This window comes from Mus pahari, chromosome 4, assembly GCF_900095145.1.
Source record: "Mus pahari chromosome 4, PAHARI_EIJ_v1.1, whole genome shotgun sequence".
In the NCBI taxonomy this organism is placed as follows: Eukaryota; Metazoa; Chordata; class Mammalia; order Rodentia; family Muridae; genus Mus; species Mus pahari.
Window position 1 is genome coordinate 139,516,452 of NC_034593.1, and position 27,474 is coordinate 139,543,925.

The 27,474-nt window shown below is 40.5% G+C and overlaps 1 protein-coding gene across 3 annotated transcripts in view; it reads left to right on the forward strand.

The window, feature by feature from the left end:
- Usp33 (ubiquitin specific peptidase 33) overlaps nt 1-27,474 on the forward strand; it is a 50,403-nt gene that overhangs the window by 12,086 nt on the left and 10,843 nt on the right. For 2 of the 3 annotated variants that reach the window (XM_021195566.1, XM_029537414.1), the window contains exons 2-20: nt 1,306-1,437; nt 1,613-1,666; nt 2,103-2,165; nt 3,732-3,884; nt 5,492-5,594; nt 7,633-7,702; nt 10,002-10,115; nt 10,721-10,799; nt 12,040-12,454; nt 13,922-14,062; nt 17,441-17,553; nt 18,727-18,896; nt 18,995-19,089; nt 20,144-20,177; nt 23,181-23,226; nt 23,836-24,016; nt 24,930-25,056; nt 26,158-26,327; nt 27,358-27,439. In XM_021195566.1, the coding sequence (XP_021051225.1) occupies nt 1,357-1,437; nt 1,613-1,666; nt 2,103-2,165; nt 3,732-3,884; nt 5,492-5,594; nt 7,633-7,702; nt 10,002-10,115; nt 10,721-10,799; nt 12,040-12,454; nt 13,922-14,062; nt 17,441-17,553; nt 18,727-18,896; nt 18,995-19,089; nt 20,144-20,177; nt 23,181-23,226; nt 23,836-24,016; nt 24,930-25,056; nt 26,158-26,327; nt 27,358-27,439 (2,291 nt within the window). In that variant the 5' untranslated portion in view covers nt 1,306-1,356. The remainder of the gene's footprint in view (nt 1-1,305; nt 1,438-1,612; nt 1,667-2,102; nt 2,166-3,731; nt 3,885-5,491; nt 5,595-7,632; nt 7,703-10,001; nt 10,116-10,720; nt 10,800-12,039; nt 12,455-13,921; nt 14,063-17,440; nt 17,554-18,726; nt 18,897-18,994; nt 19,090-20,143; nt 20,178-23,180; nt 23,227-23,835; nt 24,017-24,929; nt 25,057-26,157; nt 26,328-27,357; nt 27,440-27,474) is intronic. The other variant, XM_021195567.1, reaches the window with a different exon arrangement.

Consider the following 27,474-nt stretch of genomic DNA (forward strand, 5'->3'; position numbering starts at 1 on the left):
TCCTGGAACTCACTCTGTAGACCAGGCTGGCCTCGAACTCAGAAATTCACCTGCCTCTGCCTCCCAAGTGCTGGGATTAAAGGCATGCGCCACCATGCCCGGCATCGGATAGTCTTAAACTGACTCTCAATAGCTTAGTGTTACACCCATAGATTGATATACCTCCTTTTGTTTGGTTGATTTTGGTTTTGAGATAAGGATTCTTTGTGTAGCCCTGGTGGTCCTGTAACTCACTCTGCAGGCCAGGTGGACCTTGAATTCACAGAGTCCTGCTCCTGAGTACTGGGATTAAAGGATGTGTCCCCATCATCTCTTCTTAATCCTCATCAGAGCAGCTTTTATTTCTAGGGTACCACCCTGTTAAAGAGATGGAGAGTAAGGGAGTGCAGAGTACTCAGCCCACACTGGGCGTCTGTATCATATCCTCCTCCCAAGGCTCTGGGAGTATGTGGACTAGGCAGTGGTGCATGACCGAGAGCAAACCCCTGGAGACACAGAGCAGTGACCATGACACCATGCACAGAAGCTTAAGCACATCAGGCTTAAGCCAGACCAGATCCAGCACAGAGGGGGAGGTGAGCAAGAAGTCTGCTCCTGGCTATTGCAGTTGCTAGTTGCTAGTGGAGGCTGAGTCAAGTTTGTTTTTTTTTTTTTGAGTCTAGTCCCAACAGGTTAAGTTAACCATTCTCCAGTGGAAGGTCACATATCCAAGAATAGGCAGCATAAATTGCATTTGATTGGTATTAAAATAAAAGACACAAATTTTGGTGGGTAGGAAAGGAGAGGTGGATTTGGGAAGAGTTGAGGAAGAGAGAAAATATGATCAAAGATATATGAAATTCTCAAAGAACTCTTAAGCCAGGTGTGGTGGAACACACTTTTAATCCCAGCACTTGGAAGGTAAAGGCAGGTGGGTCTTGAGTTTGAAGCCCATCTGATCTACATAATGAGTTCCAGGACAGCCAGAGCTACCTGGTGAGACCCTGTCTCAAAAAAAAAAAAAACCCAAAAAACAGAACAAGCCTGGTGTAGTGGGCATCTTTATTTCCAGCACTTGGGAGGCGGAGACCAGAGGGTCTTTTATTAGTTCAGGCCAGTCTGATCTACTCAGTGACTTCCAGGCAGCCAACCTACACAGTGAGATCAGTCAGTCAGTCAATGAAAATTTATTTATTACACTGGCTGCAGGTACTTCTGAACATTTTTTGCAGGGAGAACATGTATATTACTTATTTTATCTTTTGCTTTAGCCAGTTTTAGCTTGTTAAGATTTTGTAATTAAGTTTTGGGTCACCTTTTCTGTAGGTTTTGCCTGATTTGAAAAGCCTTGAGAAAGAGAAAGAGAGCTGTAAGAAAATGACGACTTTTCGAAATCATTGTCCACATTTGGATTCAGTTGGTGAAATAACAAAAGAGGATTTGATACAAAAATCTCATGTAAGTTATATAGTAGTCATCCCTTATATTGCCATACTCACTTTCCTCTTAAATACACATTTAAGTAAATCAGTAGAATACTCTGTGTCATGTTTAAAAATATATGTTGTTACAGTGAATTGTGTATGTCTGACTGCATTGACACAGCAAATGTCTCTTGTGTTTATTTTTCTAGGGCGCCTGTCAGGACTGTAAAGTCAGAGGACCAAACCTGTGGGCGTGCCTGGAGGTATGTGTGGTGTGTGTGTGTGTGTGTGTGTGTGTGTGTTTTCCTGAAAGTTTGCAGTTGCAAATTTATACATACTAATAACAATTTTTTTGATGTATAAAGTAATTTTACATGAGTATACTTTTAAAACATAACTAATTAAAAAATGAAAGTTCGAACTTTGGCTGAATTTTAATTGAAATCTGCTTTTAGAGCTTTTAGTAAACCTCTCAGGTATGTCTGTGTTTACCTTCTATAGGAGGTGAGATAATGTTCAGTTTTGAAATATTTAATCTGGTCTTTGTTCTTAATACCTTTTAATTATGTTATCTAACTATACAAAGTAATTCAATAATTGAATTAAAACATAAAATCAAAACTTAAGTGTAAATACTATTTAGTACTGTTTATAAACAAAGTGCCTATGATAAAGTACTTCCATCTTACATACTTATAGAATAGGTGTTCCTATGTTGGCTGCGGGGAGTCGCAAGTGGATCACAGTACCATACACTCACAGGTATGTGTGGAATTATTGGTTACATGGCAGTGGTTGGTGCTGGGGACTGGGTCCAGGGCCATGTATGTGCCACACATGCATTATATCATTGAGAACTTAAAGGACAAGAGGATCAATATAGCATTAATTCAGGTTGTGTCTGGAGGTTGTAAGGTGTCTGTGATCTGGTCTGGCTATGCAGCCTGGCCTAGAATATGGGTTCTTCCTCCCTGTGTCTCTTACATGTTACTGTACAGATACGTGGCACCACACCAAGCTAGAATTTTTGCCTTTTAGAAAATATATAAGATAATACTTTGCTTATTCTCGGTGAAAGATAGGGAGGGAACTGCTAAGAATCTGTATTAATACATGATTATAATTGAGTATTGATAAAGGAAGTCTGAATACATGTGTGTGGAGGTTATAGGTGTAGCATTAGATTATGGAGGTTGAAGTTAGTATAGATGCTTAGATTTTTGTTTTTAAATTTTAATTGAAAAGATTGCTTTTTTAAGTTAGTGTGGGAAGCATGTGTGTACCACAGCATGCCTGTGTGAGGTCAGCGGGCGATTCTGGGGAGCTGGTTCTGTGCTTCCAACGTGGGCTGTAGGGCTGAACTCAGGTTGTCAGGTACCAAGTGCTTTTTCCTGCTGAGCCATCTTGCTGGCCCAGTGTGGCTGCCTGGCTGACTTCCGTGTATTCCAACTCTTAATCCTATTCTTACTGTTCACATCACTGACTGGAGTGCTGATCTACATTGCTCCACTTGTGTGGTCCCTCCCGCATGACTGATGTGAACCTTGAAAAGTGTTTTGTAGACCTTTCATGTTTCTCAAATGAGTGGTGTTTTAAGATACCCAGTGATAGCCTGTAGCATCTAGTCCCAGCCAAGTTTCCTCATGAGAATGAAGCCCTAAGGCAGCATTGTACACAGTTCTTCCCTGTACATCTGAAGAGGAACTTTCTATGGTCATCCTTCAGAAAACTGAGCAACTAGTCAGCTATAGCTTGTGTATTCTGTAGGGCTCAGCCCTTGTGCAGAAGGCTATCAATCTATCTTGAGAGCTTTTTTTTTTTACTGTTGCTTGAATTGTGTTTTGCTTCAATTTAAGTAATATATATTCTTATGCAATTCTGTTTTCCTAGAGTTAAATACACTGAAAAAGTCTCCTGTGGTACAGGCTGGGTTTGAATTTTCTATGTAGTAGGGGCTGATCTTGAACACATGATCCTTGGACTTGCTAGGGTTATAGGAATGCCATTGTCCTGGTTTTCTGACTGTCGTCTTATATTCTTGTTTGCAAACTGCAGAGCTGAGGAACCTTACACTGATGTAGTTATCATTGTCCTGTGAATGAGGGGAACAGACAGTGGGATAACTTGTAGACTAGGGTAGGTGTTGGTATTATATAAGGTTTTATAGATGGTCTAAAGAATTTTTGATGTGTTCATGTGTGCTCCACAGTAGCTCTTCTGAGTACATTATTGTTTGTCAAAGGCTACAGTTCATGATAAGGGCCTCTGCAGAAATGTTTTCAAGAATGTCTAATGGTGACTCCCCTTTCCTCCTGTGAAACTCTGTAGGAGACAAAGCATTATCTAACTGTGAACCTCACCACTCTTCGAGTATGGTGTTATGCTTGCAGCAAAGAAGTATTTTTGGATAGAAAATTAGGAACTCCTCCTTCATTACCTCATGTAAGACAGCCTCAACAAACACAAGAAAACGGTGTCCAGGTAATATCATTTAGATCATAAATGTTCAGAAAATAATTTCAGAGTTTGTCGTGTGGTTGGGATTTACAAGTAGCCTGCCTTACCTGTACTTTAGAAAGCTTATCTGTGTGCTCAGGTACAGCACTCAGTCTTGCTTTGTTCTTGCATAGCACAGAATGAGTGGGAGGCCAGTGTGGGATTCAAGGTGGAAAACACCTGTATCGTGTAAAAGCTCTTTAGGGAAACGTTGGGACATGTCATACCAGGTACAGAGATTTTTGTTAATAACCCTTGTCTTCTTGGTGAAACATTATCTACCCCTGTAGAGTGCCTACATTCAAGTTCCTTAAAAAAAAAAAAAAGATACTGTAAAAATTAGCTCACAACGCAGTAGGTTTGTGTAGGTTTTTTGTAAATACTATTTCTGTAAATCTAAGTCTAGGAAGGTGGTGGGATTTCCATGGCCTGTGCGAATATAGCCCCTTTCCTGTTCCCTCTCCTCAGTCCTTAACCCTGAGAACCTCTAGACACCCTAAAACTTAGCATCAGTGTTAACCTAGCCCTGCGGATCAGGAGACTTAAACCGCCTTGCAAAGATGGCTGGTGCTCGGACATGGATGAAGCAGTAACTCATCCCGAGAAGCAGGGGTGTCTGTCCATGAGCATATCTGTCACATCCTTTGTTGCTGTAGAAGTTAGAGATTGGAAAAGACCAGGCATGTTACTAAGTTGGATAAAGTTGTTCTTGGGCTTAAATGCAGATGTCACCTTTTGGGGGGAATTTTTTTTTTTTTTTTTTTTTGGAAAGTTTTTTGGGGAATGGAAAGCTGACTGAGGTTAAGAGTACACATTGCTCTTGCAGAGGACCTGAATTTGGTTCCCAACACCCACACTGGGTGAGTCAGCACCACCTCTGGCTCCAGCTCCGAGACCTGCTGCCTTGGCTTTCTGCAGCCGTGCACACATGTACCTTTACATAGATTCACATAGCCAAAAATAAAGCGCTTTTCTACAAAATATAAATGTAAACTTTATAAATAATTGCTAATGGCATAAATTCTTTATGTGTAAGTGCAGGTTCCTTAGGAATCCAGGACCCGTATGAGCCACCTGATGCTGAAGTAGAATTCGGGTTCCTTCATGCTCTTGGCATTAAGCCAGCCTTCTAGCCCTGCTGTTTTTTTGTTTTTTTTTTTTTAAATTTTTTTTTTTTTGTTTTGTTTTGTTTTTTTGAGACAGGGTTTCTCTGTGTAGCCCTGGCTGTCCTGGAACTCACTCTGTAGTCCAGGCTGGTCTCGAACTCAGAAGTTCACCTGCCTCTGCCTCCCAAGTGCTGGGATTAAAGGCGTGCGCCACCAGGCCCAGCCCAGCCCTGCTGTTACGGTTGTTTTCTGAGCAGAGTTCCCTGTAGTTCAGGCTGCCCTCTAACGTTTACCTGGACCTGACTTGAGCTGACCCTCTTGCCTGAGTGCTGGGGTTACCAGCATACGCCACTATGCTGGCCAGCTTCTGGTCTTATGGTGATATCTTTCAATAGCTGTGTGGTGTAAATGTTATGTAAGTTAAAATTAAAGTATGTTTTGATAGTGTAAGGATTTATTCGAGTTTGTTTTCTTTTTATTATTAAGGATTTTAAAATACCCAGTAATACAGCATTGAAAACCCCCATGGTTGCTGTATCTGAAGATCTGGATATAGAAGTGGAAGAGGAAGATGAGCTGAAGGCTAGAGGTTAGCTCTTCTGTCAGTACTCCTCTGTGTGGCACTGCCCATTTGATTAGGAAACTGCATAGTGAATGGTTCAAAATATAAAGCTTTATTAATAGAGATTAGAGATAATAATTAAGAACAGAACCAACAGATTTGATCTTGTAGACCAGTGTTTGCAGGTAATTGCAAACTTGGTTTGTCTGGTGTCAGTTTGTCACAGCTGGACTCTCCCTGGTCTTTTGGGAGCCTTTAGCTGTTGACCTATTTTTGGGTTCTCACCTGCCAGTGAAGGGTTGCTAGGGTGATGTGAAGTCGGTGCCTTGGCAGACCGCATGTCTGTTACCCAGCACTGAGGAGGCTGAGGTCAGAGGTTAGCTTACACTGCTCTTATTTTACCCTCATCTATAAAAAGAAATGAAAAGAAAGGAAGACAAGAGTTTTCAAGGGGGCAGCATTATTTAGAAAAAGAATCAGGTGGCTCCTGGGGTCCTCTTGCCCTATTCACTCAAAACTTTCAACTCCTACACTGGGAGGCAGCGTGTCAGGATTTCCTGTGTTTTTAAGGCTCACAGTATTGTAAACCCTGAATGTTCTGCTAGTTCTTGGAACACAGGACCTGTGTGCATATTAGACAAGAGCCCTTCTACTGAGCTACAGCCTTAGCCCTAGGATTTTTTTTTTTTTTTTTTAAGTTTATTTTTTAGGTTATCTTGATATTTTTCTTTGGGACAGAATTTCGCTACTACATACTTACAGCTGTCTTGGAATTTGCTGTGTAGACCAGATTGACCTTAAACTCACAGAGATCTACTTGCCTCTGCTTCCTGAGTGCTGGGATTAAAAACATGCACCAAGGGGCTGGAGAAGCGACTCAATGGTTAAGAGCACTGACTGCTCTTCCAAAGGTCCTGAGTTCACTTCCTAGCATCCACATGGTGGCTCACCACCATCTGTAATGGGACCTGATGCCCTCTTATGGTGTGTCTGAAGACAGCTACAGTGTATTCATATACATTAAATAAAAATAAATACATAAATAAATCTTTAAAAAAGTGTGCACTACCACACCTTGCTTATAATTCTAGTTTTGAGATATTTGTCATTGTTTCTATTTTGTTGTGTTGGGAGCTGATGTCAGTCTCTGTTTTCTCTCTTAACGATAGAGCAAACTGAGAAAAGTAGAGTGCCAACCAATGGACGAGGTAACTGCAGCCTGTGGAAGGCACTGCTCTCCATGCCCATCACAGGTGTCAGGCTGACTTCCCACTTGGGCTTTGGGCCAAATGAGAATTGTAATCTTAAGTCAGAGTATTTAAAATATACTCTTAAACTGGTAGTGTCTCACTTTTTTTTTTTTTAAAGATTTATTTATTATACATAAGTACACTGTAGCTGACTTCAGACACACCAGAAGAGAGCGTCAGATCTCATTACGGGTGGTTGTGAGCCACCATGTGGTTGCTTGGATTTGAACTCAGGACCTTCGGAAGACCAGTCAGTGCTCTTACCTGCTGAGCCATCTCGCCAGCCCAGTGTCTCACTTTTAATCCAGTACTCGGGAGGCAGAGGCAGGCGGATCTCTGTGAGCTCAAGGTCAGCTGGTCTACAGAGTGAGTTCCAGGATGTTAGTGCTACAATATGAAACCCTGGTCATTGTGGCCACCCTATGTATTCTTTCTTACATAACAGTAGAAAAGGTTATGTTTTTTAAGTGCAGATTTTTTAGATTAAATTAACAAATCCTTGACTTTATCTAAAGCTTAAAAATTTGGAGAGTGAGAAATTTCCAACAGTGTGGCCTCTGAGCTGTTCAGGCTGCTGCCCTGCATCTCCATGTATCTGTGTTTTTAATGTTGTTCCTGTACTGTGTCAGTGAATGTGCGTGTGTTTGCTCACTAGGCATTGAATTCTGGGTTCTATGCACAGTATCCGTATGTTCTGCTAGTGAACTATCAGCCCATTCTATAGTTTTAACTTTTGAAATTGTTCTTAATAAACACCAAACAAATTGAGTCATTCATGTTTTACTGAATGATGACTTAATAATTGTTTTTCACAGGCCTGACAGGTTTGAAAAACATTGGAAATACTTGTTATATGAACGCAGCGCTGCAGGCTCTTTCTAACTGGTAAGTAGTGAGACCAATAAGGGTTTTCTTTCTTTTCTTCTCCCTGCCCTCTCTCTCACTCTCTGGCTGTCTTGGAACTTGCTTTGTAGACCATATTGATCTTGAACTCAGAGATCCAACTGGCTATGCCTCCCAAGTACTGGAATAAACATGTGCCCCACTACACTCAGGTCTTGCACAGGGTTAGCTTAGATAGCTTGTTGCTACAGTAGGTGACTAACTCCCCGAGCAGAGCAGCAAGAGCCTGGGTGAAGACATCTGCTGTCCCAGTGGGACTACTGTGTATGCATCTAAGTTTATTATTTGTTTTTCTCTTGACAGTGTTTATTTTCACCCAGGCTGGCCTGGAACTATGTAGCTGAGGATGACTGAAAATCTGATCCTTGTGTTACCTCGTTTCAAGTACTAGAACTATAAGCATCTATAACATGCCCCGTTTTCTATAAACATGCCTGTAGTTTTCTAAGACCGAGGATCCTGGCTTAGGCTTCTAGTAGTATATCCTTGGGCAAAGCATTTGTTTTGGGGTTTTGCAGTGCTGGGCCTCAAACTTAGACCCTTAAGCACACGGCTCTACTGAACAATATAATATCTTTAGCAAGTGTATTTATGTACAGAAAACAAAGACCTTAAATTTATCAAATTCTAAGATCATTTTTAGGTGAGAAATTGTATGAAAGTATATTTCTACTGGTAGAATCCCTTGAATAGAGCATTTATTACCCTCCACCCCTTTGCAGCATATAAATAGGGTGATTATTACTTTGTCAGGGCATGACTTGAGTTTGTAAGCAGCTTTGGAAAGCGTTTTGACACTTGGAACCTGGAAGAAAACCTGTGTGGCAGACATAGTAATTGTGGAGTAATTGCATAGGGCCATGTCAGTTGACGTTAACACTGAGGTCTCAGGTGTGGTAAGAGACCACCAAAGTCCTTTTACAGCAGGGGAGTGAAGTCATCTCTCTTGCAGCCCTGGTTGCCATGTGGACAGTGGGTTGTAGGAAAAAGTGTAATTTGGAAAAACAGAAAATGCATAATAATCTAAGTAAGAAATAATAGTGCCTGCATTATCTTGGAATAGATGAATTAGAGAAAGACATTTTGTACAATAGATGGTTGCTAGGATATGGTTAGAGTACTGGGAAAGGGGGGATATTTGAAGTTTAATAATAGAATCATATAAGCCGGGTGGTGGTGGTGCACGCCTTTAATCCCAGCACTTGGGAGGTAGAGGCAGGCGGATTTCTGAGTTCGAGGGCAGCCTGGTCTACAAAGTGAGTTCCAGGAAAGCCAGGGCTACACAAAGAAACCCTGTGTGTGTGTGTGTGTGTGTGTGTGTGTGTGTGTGTGTGAGAGTCATATGATGAGGGAATTATTTGGAAGGGCAGCAAGGTTTCTTAATTGCTGAGTCTCACTGTCTGATTGTCTCTGTCCTTTTTGAATACATTCATAATGTTGGCGCTAAGAATGTAGAGGATTACTGGAAGATCAGGGTCACTTGAAAGTAAAATTTTGAGTGTTAGATTAAAATATCAAGAGAGCCGTCAGCTTGAGCATTTGATAAGAATTCAGTTGGCAGGTGGCCGAAGGCGAACACGAATGTGGCCATCCCTGGTGTATTTGTGGGAATTTAAGATAACCCAAGAAAGAGTGTATTTAGAAGAGAAGTCAGAGCATCAGAGTCCTGGGGAACCTCTGAACAGAAAGAAAGAACACTAAGAAAGGGAACAGACTGCATGAGAAGGACAGAAGCAGCTCACAGCGACTGAGGTTTGTTTAGGAGCTCTGGGCTTGGACGTGAGCTGAGGCCAGCCTCAGCTGCATAGGTAGCAGTCCCTCCTACCCTCCTGCCCTTTCTGTCTCTCTTCACCCTAACTCAAGTTCTTCTCTGTCTTTTTCCATACCCCTTTCTTTCCTTGTTTACTTCAGATAGGTCTCTCTGTGTAGCCCAGGCTAGCCTTGAACTCAGGGTGTTCCTCCTAGCCCTGCCTCCTAAGTACTGAAATTACAGGTGTGTGCCACCCTGCACAATTGCAAGACTCTTCATTAAAAAAAAAAAAAAAATTAGAGATTGGGTTAGGGTTCAGGCCTCTTATCCCAGCACTCAGAATCAGGGGACCCTGATTTTGTAGGTCCAAAAATGATTTGTTAATCATTTTTGACAGAGTAACTGTCAGATTGTAAAGGGGCAAAGACCTAACGGAGAGGTTGACATGTGCTGTCAATCACTGTGCAACTGGAAACAATGAGAATTCAGCCTTGATTCCACTCTTGACATTGCTCTCTTTTTTTAAATTAGCCCACCTTTGACACAGTTCTTTCTTGATTGTGGAGGACTGGCTAGAACAGATAAGAAACCAGCAATTTGTAAAAGTTATCTCAAACTAATGACAGAATTGTGGCACAAGAGCAGGTATGTATTTAATATAGTTATGTTTAAAAATCTGTATTTTAAGTATGGAAAGAAAGTAGAACTGTTTAGAGGGTGAACAAATGTGGAAAGGAGATTTGCATTAGGTCACTGAACTGCGATGTAGATGCGGGAGCCAAGGTCACTGCCAGTGTCAGCTGTTTACATGGAGACCGTGGACACCAGCTCCTGAGATGCAGTGAGCAGAGCCTTCCCAGACTAGGAGAGTAGGCCTCCCAGCTGCCTGGGCCCCATGGCTTAGCATATTGGTAATTATTTACATACTAGGATAGTTTTGCTTTATAACTGTTCATAAAGTTACATTTTTAAAAAATATTATGCAGCATGAGAATTCTTTAAAAAATTAAAACTACAAAAATATCTGTTTAAAACTGTTTCTTGGGGCTGGTGAGATGGCTCGGTGGGTAAGAGCACCCAACTGCTCTTCCGAAGGTCCGGAGTTCAAATCCCAGCAACTACATGGTGGCTCATAACCATCCGTAACAAGACCTGACGCCCTCTTCTGGAGTGTCTGAAGACAGCTACAATGTACTTACATATAATAAATAAATAAATCTTTAAAAAAAACCCCAAACTTTCTTTTTCAGGCCAGGATCTGTTGTGCCTGCTAATCTGTTCCAAGGAATTAAAACTGTAAATCCAACTTTTCGAGGTTATTCTCAGCAGGTCAGTTATTCCTTAAATTTTTAAAAAGTTTATTTTATTTGTATAAGTGTATTTGTCTGTGTTTATGTCTGTACCCCATGTGTGCCTGGTGCCTGTTGAGGTCAGAAGAAGGCATCCGATTTCCTGGAACTGGAGTTACCAACGACTGTGAGCCATACCATGTAGGTGCTGGAAACTGAACCTGATCATCTGTAATAACAAGTGCTCCTGACTGCTGAGCTGTCCGTTCAGTCTCCACTGTAATCATCTTTAATAAGTAGAAAATGTTATTACACTTCTTATTTCCCAGTTTTCCTTTTTGATCATTGCTCTTCTGTGTCTTTGATGTTTGGATTTTTGAGACTGGGTCTCTTGTAGCCCTGGCGAGTCTTGGCCTCTCTGTGTGGTTGAAGACAGCCTTAAGTTTCTGACCCTCCTCCTTCTTCTGCCTCTCATGTGCTGGGACCACAGAGGTGTTCCCACCACACCGGGCCGTTTGGTTTTGCATTTCTGTGGCTCCAGTGAGTGAATGCAGTGTGTGTTGGATATCAGGCAAGGGTTCTCCCAGTGCACTGAACCTTCTAATTTCTGTGTGCTCTCTCACTGACATGGGCAGCTTCAGTAATTTTAGTTTTCTGTAATACCTTGAGAATTTGTAGCTGGTCCTCATAACATTTCTCTTTTCTCAAACCATTACTTATTTCCTATTAACTTTTTCCATATAACGTTCTGGATCTCTAGATATTATAATTTGAGCTGTAGGTTGGAGCTTAGGAATTTGTATTTTTAATTCTTTTATTAAGCATTATTTGTGTGTGAGGAGAGGCAGTATACACATGCCACACCATGTGTAAAGGTCAGAGAATAACTTTGTGAAGTGGGTTGTCTTTCCACAGCAGGCTCAAGAGATTGAACTCAGGTAGTCAGACTTGCATGGTAATCACTTTTACTGAGCCATCTTTGCAGCTCAGGAATTATATTATCAAATAAGTTCTTGTGAGTCTATCAACAACAGTCCATGGATGGGAAAAGCTCTAACTTAAACCCAACTTCCTTAATAACTTATTTTTTAGGACATATTTCCAAAATCTGATTATCACATGAGGAAAATCCTTATTTTCTGTTCCATCTAGTTTCATTAAAAAGCACGGGGCTGTGTACCTATTTAGTGTGGTATGGTACACAGATCATTCATTCCCACCTCTTAGGTTTCCACAGGCGTTTGCTGCACACTGGTAATGTGGTTTTGTTGATGTGCTAGGATGCCCAGGAATTCCTTCGCTGTTTAATGGATCTGCTTCATGAAGAGTTGAAGGAGCAGGTCATGGAAACCGAGGAAGAGCCTCAAACACTAACTTCTGAGGAGACGGTGGAGGAAGAGAAGAGCCAGTCAGATGTGGATTTTCAGTCGTGTGAGTCTTGTAGCAGCAGTGAGAAAGCAGAAAATGAGAGTGGCTCCAAAGGCTTTCCTGAGGATAGCAATGAGACCACCATGCTCATTCAGGACGAGGATGACCTAGAGATGGCCAAAGACTGGCAGAAAGAGAAGATGTGCAATAAGATCAACAAAGCAAATGCTGATGTAGAACTGGATAAAGACAGAGACACAGTGTGTGAAGCAGTTGACCTAAACAGCCAGGAGACCGTCAAAGTGCAGATACATGGCAGAGCCTCAGGTAACAATTAATAATCAGAGTGTTCAATGCTAGTGTGTCGTGTGCAAACTTAACTGTCATTTTTGGATCAAGTCATTTATTTATTGTTTGTTTATATATTTATTTGTTTACTTACTTACTAGGCAGGATCTCAATGTATACCCCTGGCTGGCCTGGAACATACTCTGTAGACCAGGCTATCCTCAAACACATCTGCCTGCCTCTGCCTCTTGAATGCTGGGATTAAAGGTATATGCTACTATATCTGGCTTTGGGGATTTTTTAATTAATAGACTTGCAGTTTAATACTATCTGCTTGAAATGTTAAGTGAAAATCAAGTAAGATAATTTTGTAGCTCATTCCTTAGGAATTCATTTTTTTTTCTATTTTTTAATTTATTTCATTTTGGTATGGAAGAGCTCATCAGGATTCCTTTATGGTTACATCATAGTCTAGAAAATTAGTCTCTTTGGAATTTTCCGTTTTATTTCAAGCAAATTCTGTTGAGATCCTGAGAAAAACACAACTCATGACTTTCTATCATGCATATTATTACTCCAGTGGTTTGCACTGTAGACATAGCTAATGTGTACCTGAACTTTGTTAAGGTACATTATATTGGACAGTATTCCTTTTGAGAAGGAAAATACCAAAATGAAAGACATGAGCTGGATTGTTTTATATACCATATTTATCTCTTTAGGAGTTAATGTACCTTGATGACTATTCTAAATTCTGTAAAATTAGATGATTAGAAAGTCATCTAATTTACTGTGACTCAGTGGCCAGGAAATAACAGGACTGTTGAAGGGAACACTGGCAGTTGAAGTTTGTAAGGGCAGTCTTTTAGCTTAGGAAGACTGGAGGCTTACCTGTGGAGACTGACTCATGCCTGCCAAGGACACAAAGCCAGGGGTGCTTAGGCTCTGGACACTCGCACTCTGGATAGAAGTTCTTCATCCACCGCATGCCTGACCGTCAGTTCTAAGAACTAGACTTCCTTGTCAAACGCCCAGGGAAACAGGATTCAGGGACAAACTGCTCCTCTATTACTTGCGTGTGAGGTTTGTTCTTAACATATAGTAACTAGATAATGAAGTAAAATAAATCTGTTTTAAATCTTGGGTGAAAAACTATGACTAAGACCATGTAGTTCAAAAAATCTAAAATCCTTGCTGTCCCCCTCCAGGAAGTGTTAGCCAGCCTCCACAGCCTTAGCTGCTCCCTTTGGAAAGTTAGTGAACTTCTCAGCACCAAGTCTTTGCTGTCTTCTTTAGTCATGCTTGAGAGTTTTTTCCTGTTTGTTTTAAATAAATTAGTATTTATTATTTGTGTATGAGTGTTGTGGCTTCATGTATGTATATGCATTGCATTTGTATCTAGAATCTTTATGTTAATTAACATTATTGAGTACGGGGAATATAACTACTTAGTAGTTTCATTTATAATTTTAATTGAAGGTAATAATAAAAATTTAAATATTACAGAATATATCACTGATGTCCATTTGAATGACCTATCTACATCACAGATCCTTCCATCAAATGAAAGTGTTAATCCACGTTTATCAGCAAGCCCTCCTAAGTCAGGCAATCTGTGGCCAGGATTGCCACCTCCACACAAGAAAGGTAAAAGTACCCATAACTTGGATCCTCACTCCTAAGTGTGTAACTAGTCTGAGCTGCTAATGGTGATGCTGATAAAGAGGTAGGGAATGGAGCCGGGGGTGGTGGTGCACGCCTTTAATCCCCATAGAGGGAGGCAGAGGCAGGCGAATTTCTGAGTTCGAGGCCAGCCTGGTCTACAAAGTGAGTTTCAGGACAGTCAGGGCTACACAGAGAAACCCTGTCTCGAAAAACCAAAAAAAAAAAAACAGGAAAAAAGAAAAAGAGAATGTGTGTTCTCGGACAGAACTATACAACCATGATTAGGTTTTTTTTTTTTTTTTTTGTCTGTGGTTCTGTGTTTAAAGTTTAGATTTTTTTTTTATAGTTCAAAATAACATTTTTGTGTATGAGTATCTGACCTGCATGCATGTATGTATCATGTATGTATGTGCATCACATGTGTTCCTGGAGCACACAGGTTAAAAGGGGACATGAGATCACCTGGAACTGAAACATGGTTATGAGTCATTATCTAGCTCCTGGGAAGACAACCTGCATGAATACCTAACTGCTGAGCCTCCCAGTCCTCCAAACTCATCGTTTGAAAGTTGTGTGCCCTTCAGCCCACTCTGTCCTACAGTTCCATTGTCAGACTGTCCCCAGGGTGTGATGTAAATGATGCCACATACTACACACACTAAGAAGCAGCCCTTTTTCATGCAGCATAATGGAGTTAAGAATTGGCTGCAGGGGCTGGAGAGATGACGCAGCGGTTAAGAGCACTGACTGCTCTTCCAGAGGTCCTGAGTTCAAATCCCAGCAACCACATGGTGGCTCACAACCATCTGTAATGAGATCTGACACCCTCTTCTGGTGTGTCTGAAGACAGCTACAGTGTACTTATATATAATAAATAAATCTTTAAAAAAAAAAAAAAAAGAATTGGCTGCATTGTTGTATGTCCCATTACTTTGTTTTTTTCCTTACCAAGTTGCATTTCATTTGTGCCACCAAACCACTGTTTATTCACTCATCAAGGGAGTTTTTAATTGTTTCCAGTTTTTGGCAGTTATAAATAATACTGCTACAAACATTTATGTACAGTTTTTACATGATGTTACGTTTTTCTTTGATCAGAGATAAGGTCTTAGAATTGTATTTCCTGGGCTTTTAAGATTATTTATTTATTTTTAATCTCATGCACATTGTTGCTTTGCCTAAATGTATGTCTGTATGTTGGGTGTTTGAACTGAAATTCCCTGGAACTGGAGTTACAGACAGTTGTGAACAGCCATGTGGGTGCTGGGTATTGGACCTAGATCCTCTGGAAGAGCATCCAGTGCTCTTAAGCATCGAGCCATCTCTCTATCCCCTCTTTCTTAGGTTTTTATGATCATTTCATGCTCAACACTGTACAAAACTGCCTGTCTTTCAGAATGTCTGTATCATTGTGCATTGACACCAGCTTTGTATCAAAATGCTAGCATTATAAAACATGAAACTATAAAACTTAGAGAGGACCCCATGTGGTAGTGCTTGCCTCTAATCCCAGTACTCACAGGAAAGTTGATCTGTGTGGGGTTCGGTCCAAGGACAGTATGGTCTAAATAGGGGATTAAGGGCCAATTAGAAGTGCATAATGAGAACCTGTCTCAAACAGTGAACAAGGAAACAGCTGGAGGCCTTAAAGGCTTTCTTACGATAGATAATATTTGCTGTATATAGATATGAAACATGGGCAGAGTTGGTTCAGGGGATAGCAGTGCTTGCTGTATAAGCTGGACAGCCCGAGTTTGATCCCAAGAATCCACAACCAAAATAAAGGCAAGAACTAACTTCACCATGTTGTCCTCTGACCTCTGTACGTCATATACATTCACTCCCATGTACAAAACAAAGACATCATCTGTAAAAGAACAGTGAATCTAGGCGAAGGGCTTTATTAAGATTTAAGGAAAGAGTAAGACTGTATTTGTAGGTGGACAAACCAGAGGCGTATATACAGTACATGTCACTAACAGCAAGTGCAGTTGGAATGTTGTTCTGAAGGATAGTGTGCGGCAGGGCCCTGCTCTGTCCTTATGGCTTTACCTTCTTCTCCCAGCTGCATCCTATTCCTTTGTCTTGTGGGCCATGAATATTCCAGTGATGGGGCCAACTCCTCCTTTTGCACATGGAACAAATGACTAGAGCATTGTGCTGTTACTATTATTATTAATTAATTTCAGACTTTTTATATTCCCCTATGTACATTTTATGTGACCAAAAATCATAAGTAATTTAAAGCCAACTGAAGCCTTATTTGAGTTTTGATTGGCTTCTCTATCTGTTTAAAGTAATGATTTTTTTTTTTCTTGGTTGCTTTTTTGAGACAGGTTTCTCTGTATACCCTTGGCTGTCCTGGAACTCACTAGGCTGACCTTGAACTCAGAGCTCCACCTCCGTCTGCCTTGAAAGTGCTAGGATTCAAGGCATTCACCACCACCCAGCACCAATCTTTTTCTTTAAGTTTTTTTTTTTAAACTCTTATTCACGTATAATTGTGTTTCTTTGTGTATACGCTGCATGTATTTGGGTGTCTGTGGAAGCCAGGAGAAGATGCAGACTCCCTTGATGCTAGAGTTACAGACAGTTGTGAGATGCCTTATGTAGACATTAGGAACCAAAATCTGGTTCTCTGAAGAACAGCAAATGAGCCATCTTTATAGCCCTAATCATCTTGAGTGGCATTTTGAATTCCTTTATAGTATAGTAATTATTTTTATGTTTATTGACGTGTGTGTGTGTGTGTGTGTGTACATGTGTGTGTGTGTGTGTGTGTGTGTGTGTGTGTACATGTGTATGTGTGTGGGTGCACATGTGTGTGTGTGTGGGTGCACATGCCACAGCATACTTGTAGAGGGCAGGAGAGACCTTGGTTTTCTTCCTCCGTTATGTGGGTCTTGGGAATCAAATACAAGTCTGAGGTTGGACGGAAGTGCTTCTACCTGCTGAGCATACTGTAGCTGGGTATAGCATGGCTCAGTGGGTAAGACTGAGGACAGAGTGCAGTGCTTGGCATTTATATCAGGTAGCTTTAAACTGCTCCTAACTCTAGCTTCAGGGAAGCCAATACCCACTTTTGGTTTCTATAGGCACACAGATGTTCATGCAACAGACACATACATAGACATTATAATAGCTAAGTACAATTAAAAAGGAAATATTCTAGGGAAAGCTAGCATGGAAGTGCTCTTCTAACTCAGTATCATAATGAGATGGAAGGAAGAGGATCAGGAATTCAGAGTCAGTCTCAGAATCATCCTCAACTACATGAGCTCCTGCCCCAAACAACAAAATCCCCAAATAATTCAAAAAGGAACTAACTTGATTCTTTTTAATGTCGCCTCTTAATCCTAGCTCAGTCTACATCTCCAAAGAGGAGAAAGCAGCATAAGAAGTACAGAAGTGTCATTTCTGACATATTTGACGGGACAGTCATTAGCTCAGTACAGTGTCTGACGTGCGACAGGGTGAGTATGGGCAGCCACAGCACAGGGCGCTTCTGTCAGGTGTTACTTTTCAAAACCTGAAGTTAGGAAGAATTAAATGGCTTATTGGTATTGTGGACCACGCATGCATTTCTTGTGTGTATACATCGAGTTTCCATGTAGAGTAAAAGTGCCACCCACATCCTTTGTGAAGGATTATGGCTCTTTGTCTGTTTTGGTTACATGTAAAGGTGAGAAGTTGCTTGGCAACAAGAAATTGTTAACAGTGCTTATTCTCCCAAGGCTGATGAAATTAGGTATGCCCAGAAACTCTTGTGATCACAAGCAAAAGGTAGATAGTGTATTCTTCTATTTGCCTCTGCAGGTAGCTTGTAAATGGTATAGGTGCTCCAATAATGCCAAATTCATAAATAAGGTCTTATCTCAAAACATAAATTATCATGAGGATTTGACTAACAACCAATCCTTGAGGATTTCTTAATTTTTTTGAGAACTAATGTCTCAGAAACAAGAGAGATCAACTTTCAATTATTGTATTATAATGTTAAATGTAAGGCATTCAGTGGGGTCATTTTCACATAGATGTTGTATTATCCTGAATGTTTTACCTGTAGTGTGTGTAGAGTGCTGCAGTTAAGGACAGACTGCATATGACTGTCATGTAGGATTCTATTAGCGAGGGTATTGTAATCATCTTAGTGTGCTATTTACTCCATGGTTGTTGAAGCGGCGTATCTCCCATGATGTATCCCTGTTGTTAAGTACTGGTTGATGTTAGATTTGGTTTTCTCCTCACCCACTCTTAAATAGCCTGCCGTTTCATGTACTTTGGAGGCCAAGGGGAGAGAGTGCCTTGAGAACAGCTTGGATGATAGAGCATATAATAAGGTCCAGTCGCCACCAGCATCCTCCAAAAAGAGTGTGAATGTCAGTCTCCTGGTGCCGGGTGGCTGGGTCTGCTGTGCTTCTTTCTTACCACTGTGACATCTCTGAGCCATAGGGGTACTCATGGTTTGTAGGAAGGTTATATTTGAAATAGTACCTGATACCAAGGGAACCAGGCTCATTTCTACTTACAGTATTCTAAAAACGGTTTGTTGTTTATAATAATTTGCTTTCATCTTTGGAAGAAATCTAATCCTGTAAATAACTGTACTGGATTCTTTCCATCCTGTTAAAACCAAACACCTGCAGGTGTCTGTAACCCTGGAGACCTTTCAGGATCTGTCCTTGCCGATTCCTGGCAAGGAGGACCTGGCTAAGCTGCACTCCTCCAGTCACCCAACTATAGTCAAAGCAGGGTCCTGTGGTGAAGCATATGCCCCGCAGGGGTGGATAGCTTTCTTCATGGAGTATGTGAAGAGGTGCGTGTTTATTTTCTTTCCTTGGTTTGATTGTTGCTGCTGCTGCTTCTGCTGTACTAGCAGAACACTTCCTTTCTCTTCTGTCAATGATGTTTCAGGTTTGTTGTCTCATGTGTCCCTAGCTGGTTTTGGGGTCCAGTAGTTACCTTGCAAGATTGTCTTGCTGCCTTCTTCGCCAGAGATGAACTTAAAGGTAAGAAGCATTACTGGCTTTTGTAGGTGAATCTGATGTTCCATGTTTGGACAGTGAAACAGTACTGTGTGATATGTCATGGTGGAGGCATCTTCAGTGACAACTGAAATAGGATTAGGAAAGTCCTGCCCTGAAGGGGTTTATACAGATTTCTGTAATACAAAATGACACACCGTGAAGTTCTGTGATTCCGAGGAGGTAGAACTCAACGAAGATGAGGAATGTAAAGTGTGTCTTGAATTGTCTTTGCATCTGCACCATCATTAAAGGTCCTATGCTTGGCTACTTGGTGGGTTCTTTTTTATTCTACCATTTTTTACCCTTTCAAGCCCCTAACACTTGAGAAGAGAGAAAAGAGTTGAGAGGAAAGAGATCCCTGAATAAGGTCAGGGGCCACAAAGGGGCGGTGTTATCGTCAGACTACTTTCTGCTATTTAGGGGTGTTACTTGGGACAACTGTGATCTTTGGCGTCAGGACATCTAATTTCTTTTTTTCATTTCTTCTTTGTGCATGGCCAACAGTAATAAACAACCAAACAACAACCCACCAACGAACCTCCCACCTCTAGGGGCCTAGCATTAAATACCCTCTGAAAAGTCTCCAGAATTCCAAATGTTACACACTTGCAGAAACATCTGCAGCTGGCAAAGTCACGCCCCCTCCAGAGCATGCAGCAAATTATAGTCAGCTGCTATCGACAATCTGAAACAGCCCCCATCCCACACCTGGGATTAACATGAAAACATATTTTTATAATATCTATTTTTAAAAAGAAATCACGGTTCCAAAATTGACACTATAGTCATCCACTTTTCTTATGTGCCCACACCATGCTTGGCATATGGCAGGTCTAGTAAATTCTGTTCAGGGAATGAATGAAGAGACTTGTTTTTTAATTAGTCCATCAAACTGAAAAGGCGAGGGGAGGGTGATGCTGTGGGGAAGTAATGTCACGGGCTGGTCACTGTCCTGTGCTGTGAAGTTGGCACATCTGGGAACTGCACAACAGTTGGCTGGTGATTAGCTGAATGACTAGGCCTGTTCTGTTTGCAGGTGACAATATGTACAGTTGTGAAAAATGCAAAAAGTGAGTAACTCACATTAACTTTCATAGTTTTGATTTTTCTTGGTTATCTGAACTGAGCACATGGAGTTAGTTATACTTGATGCTTTAGAAAATTCAGATTGATTACTTTATAAACCATGTTTAAATTAAATGTTTAATAGCCTGATGTAATATATTAATAAATATGAGTATTTTAAAGAATGAAGTATGTGAGTTTGCATCAACTGCATGAAACAAAGTGACCGTTTTGTCAGATTGCTATGGTAACAGTAGCACCCAGGAAGTGAAAGGTGCAGATGTGTGGAACTTTCAGAGAGGCTGCCCTATGTTCACACTATCTGCTGTTATGGGTGCAGAACAGAATAGTTAAGCCTCGTTTTCTTTATATCTGCTTCCAGCTCTCCTTTCTGTCTTGTAATAATTTTGACTTTTAAAAACCTCTTTTGGATGTGGTGGAGCACGCCTTTTAATCCCAGCCCAGAAAACTGCCAACTTGATATAGATACTAGATTCCAGGCCAGCTACAAGTCAGCAGCTACAGCGAACAAACAAACAACAACAACAAACAAACAACAAGAACAAAACAACGCTTCTTGGTGATATCAGGAAAATGGAATAGATTGAATAAAGCAAATATTTTTGATGTAGAGGGAATTGAAATTTTTTTGGAATCCCTATAATACAAGATTTAATTTTTATTTGATGTGTATGAGTATGCCTACATGTGTGTATGTACAGCATGTGCCCAGTGCCCATGGAGGTTAGGAGAGGGCACCACATCCCCTGACACTGGAACTATAGTTGGTTATGAGCCATCTCTATCTGGATGCTGGAAGTAAACGCAGGTCCTCTGTCTGCAAGAGCAGTGAGTGTTCCTAATGCTGAGCATTCTCTCCAGTCTAGAAAGCTGGAGCCTTTATACAGATTTCAGCTGCTGCCAGGAACAACAGAGCAATCTTAAACTTCAGCTGTTGGTCCTTTTTATGACAGAACAGAGTAGAACAACATCGAGGCAATAGATGTAAAAATAAATAATTACATACATACGTTACACACACACACACACACACACACACACACACACACACACACACACACACACCCACACCCACCCCTCTCTTACTCACATGGAAAGATTTGTTTTCTCAGTCTGTCTGGAAGTCCTGGATGTCAGCTAAAAAGAGACCGAGTATGAAGAGGCGCCAGACATTCCAGGCAGAAGAAAACACATGAAAAGAGACAACCAGTGCTCACCCCAGATGCCAAGTGCAGATCTGTCAAATGCACATTAATATTAATTATTTGAAGATTTCTTTTTTTTTTTTTTTTTTAATGTGCATTGGTGTTTTTGGCTGCATGTATGTCTATCTGAGGGTATCCGTTCCCCTGGAACTGGAGTAACAGTTATGAGCTGCTATGTGGATGCTGGGATTTGAACCAGGGTCTTCTGGAAGAAGAGTCAGTACTCTTAACCTCTGAGCCATCTCTTCAGTCCCAATACTGATTATTTGAAATAATCACTCTTCGTACCCCCCCATCCCCCAAATTTTCCCAACATTAAGAGTAAAGGTTTTCAGACTGGGCGTGATACTTATATATGTCATGGCCCAGGTGTGGTGGCCCACGCCTTTAATCCTGGCTCTTAGGAACAGGAGGCAAGTGTCTCTGAGTGAGTTCGAGGCCAGCCTGGCTATACAGTGAGTTCCAGGAAGGCCAGGGCTATGTAGAGCGACCCTGTCTCAGAAACTGAAACAAAATTATAAACAAACAAGCATGTGAATAAAGTAATGGTTTAAAGTCAAGTGTAGTGGTAAGTGATGCGTGCTGATGTTATCAGTGCTGAGGTGGGAGGGTTGTACATCTGAGACTAGCCTGGGTTTCTTATTATTTTATTTATTTTTATTTTTATTGTTTTTGGTTTTCTGAGACAGGGTTTCTCTGTATAGCCCTGGCTGTCCTGGACCTCACTTTGTAGACCAGGCTGGCCTCAAACTCAGAAATCCGCCTGCCTCTGCCTCCCAAGTGCTGGGATTAAAGGCGTGTGCCACCATGCCTGGCTTTAGCCTGGGTTTTTATAACAAGACATTATTGTCTTCAAAGCAAAATAAAAAGAATAAAAAGAATATATGAGGGGGCTGGTGAGATGGCTCAGTGGGTAAGAGCACCCGACTGCTCTTCCAAAGGTCCTGAGTTCAAATCCCAGCAACCACATGGTGGCTCATGGTGGCTCATAACCATCCGTAACAAGATCTGACGCCCTCTTCTGGAGTGTCTGAAGACAGCTACAGAGTAATTACATATAATAAATAAATAAAGCTTTAAAAAATATATCTATGAACTTGAGTTACAGATCTTGAAGAAGAGTTGGATTTTACACTATGCAGTTTTACTTAATATCTGCAAATTGTAAAATTTAGACAATGGTACATTACTTAATGCTAATTTTTTTTGTTTTGTTTTGTTTTGATTTTCAAGACAGGGTTTTTCTGTGTAGCCCTGGCTGTCCTGGAAGTCACTCTGTAGACCAGGCTGGCCTCAAACTCCTAGAGATCCACCTGCCTCTGCCTTTGCATCCTGAGTGCAGGGATTAAAGGCGTGCCCCATCACTGCCCACTGATAATCATTTTTAAAAAGCAGGATCTCAGTATCTCAGGCTGGCCTTGAGCTTGTTATGTAGCTGAGGGTAACCGTTGGTTATTTTCATGCATTTACCTGCTGAGTACTGAGCATAGGTGTGTGCTACCATGCCTGAACTACACAGTGCTGGGGTGGAACCCAAGGTACCACATAGCTAGTCCCTAATTCTTTTTTAATCAAAGTATTGTGCAGTGACATAACTTTTAATTAGTGATATGTTGGAATAGTTATTTTATCGTTAGATTATTTAGCGTATAAATATGTAATATAATTCAGGAATATTGTTACTCTGATTCTTTCTTGACATTTTCTGAAAGATATTTTTGTGATCCATTTAAATATAATAAGTGTTTTGTAGATTTTTTAGCTTTTCTTTTTTATCCTTAGGTTGAGGAATGGAGTAAAGTTTTGTAAAGTACAGAAGTTTCCTGAGGTATGACTTCACTGTTGCTCGTTTATGAAGTATGGTAATGTGTTAATGCCACATGCTGTAGTAAACTCAGAATGGCTGAAGCACAGACTTGTGCATACCTTTAGGACTCACTGTGGGAGGTTGGGTTGAATATGTAACACCATCTAACAGTGTGCAGCTGAACATGTCACCAGACAGTGCAGGGCTCTGCAAGTCTGAATTGTACAGCTAGACAGCCGGTGGCATTGAGCTTTGGAAGAGCCATGCTCACTCTGCCACATGACAGATGTATCTGGAATCAGGTTAGAATTCAGGGGGATATTTATGATTTAACTAATTCATAAACTTTAATTGAGAATATAAAATGAGCCAGGCATGGTGGCTATGCAAATTTCTGTGCATTCCAGGCCAGCCAGGTCTATATAGTGAGACCTTGTCTCTTAAAAATGGGGGGGAGGCATTTTCCCCCCAATCGAAATAACTATTTTAAAATAAACATTTAAATTAATGTAATTTTATGTGAGAATGCCACATTTCCTTGTTTTTATAATAAAACTTGAGTGTACTTTGTTTTAAACACTACAATCTTTTCTAGTGATTAATTTGGATGTTGAATTGTACTTCTTTTAGATTTTGTGTATCCACCTTAAAAGATTTCGACATGAACTGATGTTTTCCACCAAAATTAGCACCCATGTTTCCTTCCCCCTGGAAGGCCTGGACCTTCAGCCATTTCTTGCAAAGGATAGCCCAGCTCAGATTGTGACATACGATCTCCTGTCAGTCATCTGTCATCATGGAACTGCAAGTAGTAAGTACAATGGCTTGATATTTGTTTTTGATTAAAAAACATGTATCCAAGTTGATTGCTTAAATAAGCCCCACTTGACAAAAGGGAGAAAAATTTTAAAACAGATTTTAGTGCTTATTATTAGAAAAACGACAGACAACACAAAGTAATACACATTTAGGAAAATCTCTGGATGTGGTGGCACATGCCTGTTGTTCCAGTACTCAGGGGCCTGAGGCAGGAGGATTAGGAATTCCAGACCCAAAACCTGCCAGCTAGTTGAAACAGATTAGCAATTAATTACCTGTAATACAGATTAGCAATCTAATTTAATCTTATTGGCAAACCTGAATGCCTGCCAAGTTCAAGGAGCCTGGGTAGCAGAGACTGTGAAATAAAAAAAGAGACTGTGAAATAAAAATCTCTCCAAGTTTAAGATAATAAAGATGTTATAACGTTGCCTGAATTATTTGTGTGTGTGTATATGGAATTACAATCTTCTAACCCATAAATTGTACAATTATTAAGTGTTAGAGGAAACATTTCAGATGTTAAATTTTAAGACAGTAAATATTTTTCTCTAGACTATTTGGAATAATTGAAATTAAAGTTAAAAGGACAAATGGTAAAAACCATAACATGGCGAATTTTGTTTTTACAAGGCTTTTCAGAGCTGCATGGCCTAAGGTGGGTGTGGTGGAACACTCTTGGGAAGCTGAGGTGGGAGGATTGTCAGTTCAAGACCAACCTGGGCTACAATAGTGAGATCTTTTCTCAAGACAAAAAGAAATGATTAACTTGTGCTTCCTGTCTTACAGTGGTAGTGCTGAGAGTGCAGACTGAAACAGTCAGAGCACAGACACTGCTGTGACATGTTTCAGCTGCTCTGTAGTCTGGCACATAGCACCGTAACACATTCTTTCCTGCCTTTCAGGTGGGCACTACATTGCCTACTGCCGAAACAATTTAAATAACCTGTGGTATGAGTTTGATGACCAGAGCGTCACTGAAGTTTCAGAGTCCACTGTACAGAATGCCGAGGCCTACGTCCTTTTCTACAGGTGACAGGGGAACTGTCAGGACCATGGGAAGAATGTCTTCCTAGGGATTTGTGCTTCTCAGACTTTCGGGGCTTATGGGTGAAGGTTAGAAACGTTGTGCACTCTCATGAGTAAGATAGAGAGGCTGTTTACAGAATGATACTTTGTTCAGAAAATAGGACGCCATAGAGAAGCAAAGGGATATACTGTGTTTTAAATTTTTTGTTTTTAAGTACTTATTTTTAATTTTTATTTTATATGCATGGGTATTTTACATGTATGTATGTCTGTGCACCACATGTGTGCTTAGTGTCAGAGGAGGTCAGAAGAGGGCATCAGGTCTCCTGGAACTGGAGTTATGGATAGTTGTGAGGCACCATGTAGGTTCTGGGAATCTAACCCAGTTCCTCCAAAGAACAGCAAGTATTCTTAACTGCTGAGTTATCTCTCCAGCCCCTCATTTCTTTAACATGTATGTATGTATGTATGTATGTATGTATGTATGTATGTATGTATGTCTATATGCATGTATTTGCCTGCCTTTATGCACCAAAGTTCATTTGTTCAAAGAACAACTTTTGGGAGTTGGTTTTCTACTTCTACCAAGTGGGTTCTGGGAATTGAACTCAGGTCCTCCCATTTGGTGACAAGCACCCTTCATAATGAGCATCTCACTGGCCCAGGATTAGTTTTTACTTAAAAAGAAAGAAAGAAAAAGTAGACAAAGTTGGAATTAATTACCAAATTTCTTCCCTAAAATATCCAATAGTAAATTAAGTATTACTATAAAAATCTTTGATACTTTTCAGTATTTTAAGAAAATGCTAAATACTAGAACAAGAACCAAGAATACAGTGTAGTGACCTTATTTTCCTGATACTAAATACCGACGTTGTACAGTAGTTACGTGGTGCTCACGGGTAGGATCCAGCAGGATTCCCAGGGTAATGTATAATGGATTGAGCAGTGGGACAGAGAGTTTCTCTTGGAATTAATTCCTTAGGGCTGATAAGGTCCACAGTTACAGTATGTGTGATAAAACTAATAATGAAGAGAAGAGTCATGCTGTTAGTTTAATGTAAGAAAATGTGTACTGAAGTTAATGAAGCGTGTCCTCAACAGGAAGAGCAGTGAAGAGGCACAGAAGGAGAGACGAAGGGTATCAAATTTGCTGAACATCATGGAACCTAGCCTCCTTCAGTTCTATATATCTCGACAGTGGTTGAATAAATTTAAGACCTTTGCTGAACCTGGCCCTATTTCAAATAATGATTTTCTCTGTATCCATGGAGGTAAGAAATACTGTTAGGTAAAATAGTGATACTAAGTTGCTGTTTAATTTGCAATTAGCAAAGAATCAAGTTTCTTCTCCTGCTTATTGCCCATCCCCATCTAGAGCTGAGTGTGGTTGATTCCTTATGATTTTAGAAACTGGCCTTGTGTGAAACCCAGTTCTGGAGCTTAAGAATATCAAAGACTATTTCAGTGTTGGGAGAACATTGATTTTACGCTAGAGTCAGTCACATGGATGGCTAATTACAGTTGGGTGGGCTTTCTACATACACTTTCCTTGGTAAGATCCATTCCTGTGTTCTGGGTTTAGCTGACACCTATATCTGTAGTTCTTACCTCTGTTTCTCATGAATAGCTGACTTTTAAAAGTATGGAAGCATATTTAAGATTTGTGAACTGTACCTCACACCTCACTGTCTGCCCTGGAGTAATGAATAGTCTTGTGTGGGCACTTTGGCTGACCTTTATGGTTGGTGACTTGCTAGTGTTAATTATTTAGTAAAACTACTGGGCATGGGAATGCCCTGTTTTGTATATAGAGACCTAAAGTTATATACTTGTGAGTATTCTGAGCTGATTAAAGATTGATGGAATGGTTGGTTTGTATAAGATGCTAGATTCAAACCCTAGTGCTACCAAATAAACACACAAATAAAAATACTGGATGTATACTTCAAAACGTATGCTCATACGTTTAGGAAGCACAGTCACCAAAAATTCTTTTCACTTACTTTTTTTTGGAGAGATTTAAGCACATTGATTGAAAGACAGATATGATTGTATGTATAATCCTGTAAACCCAGTGTTTGAGGGCCTGAGGTAGGAACACTGCTATGAGTTGGAGGCCAGCCTAAACTACAGAATAAGACCTTGTCTCCACAGGACTGTGGGGAGGAGTGGGGAGGGTGTGTGGAGGATTGGCCATTTACCATTAAAAATGACTTTAATGTATAAGAGAATACTTACCTATTTTGAGTAAGCTCTTTAATTTTTAGCACCGCCTTTGAAAGTCATGTAAATATTTTTTAGGTATTCCTCCACGAAAAGCGAGTTATATTGAAGACTTAGTTTTGATGCTGCCTCAGAACATTTGGGATAACCTCTATAGCAGGTCTGTTTTTAAATCCAAAAGTAAAATCATAAATC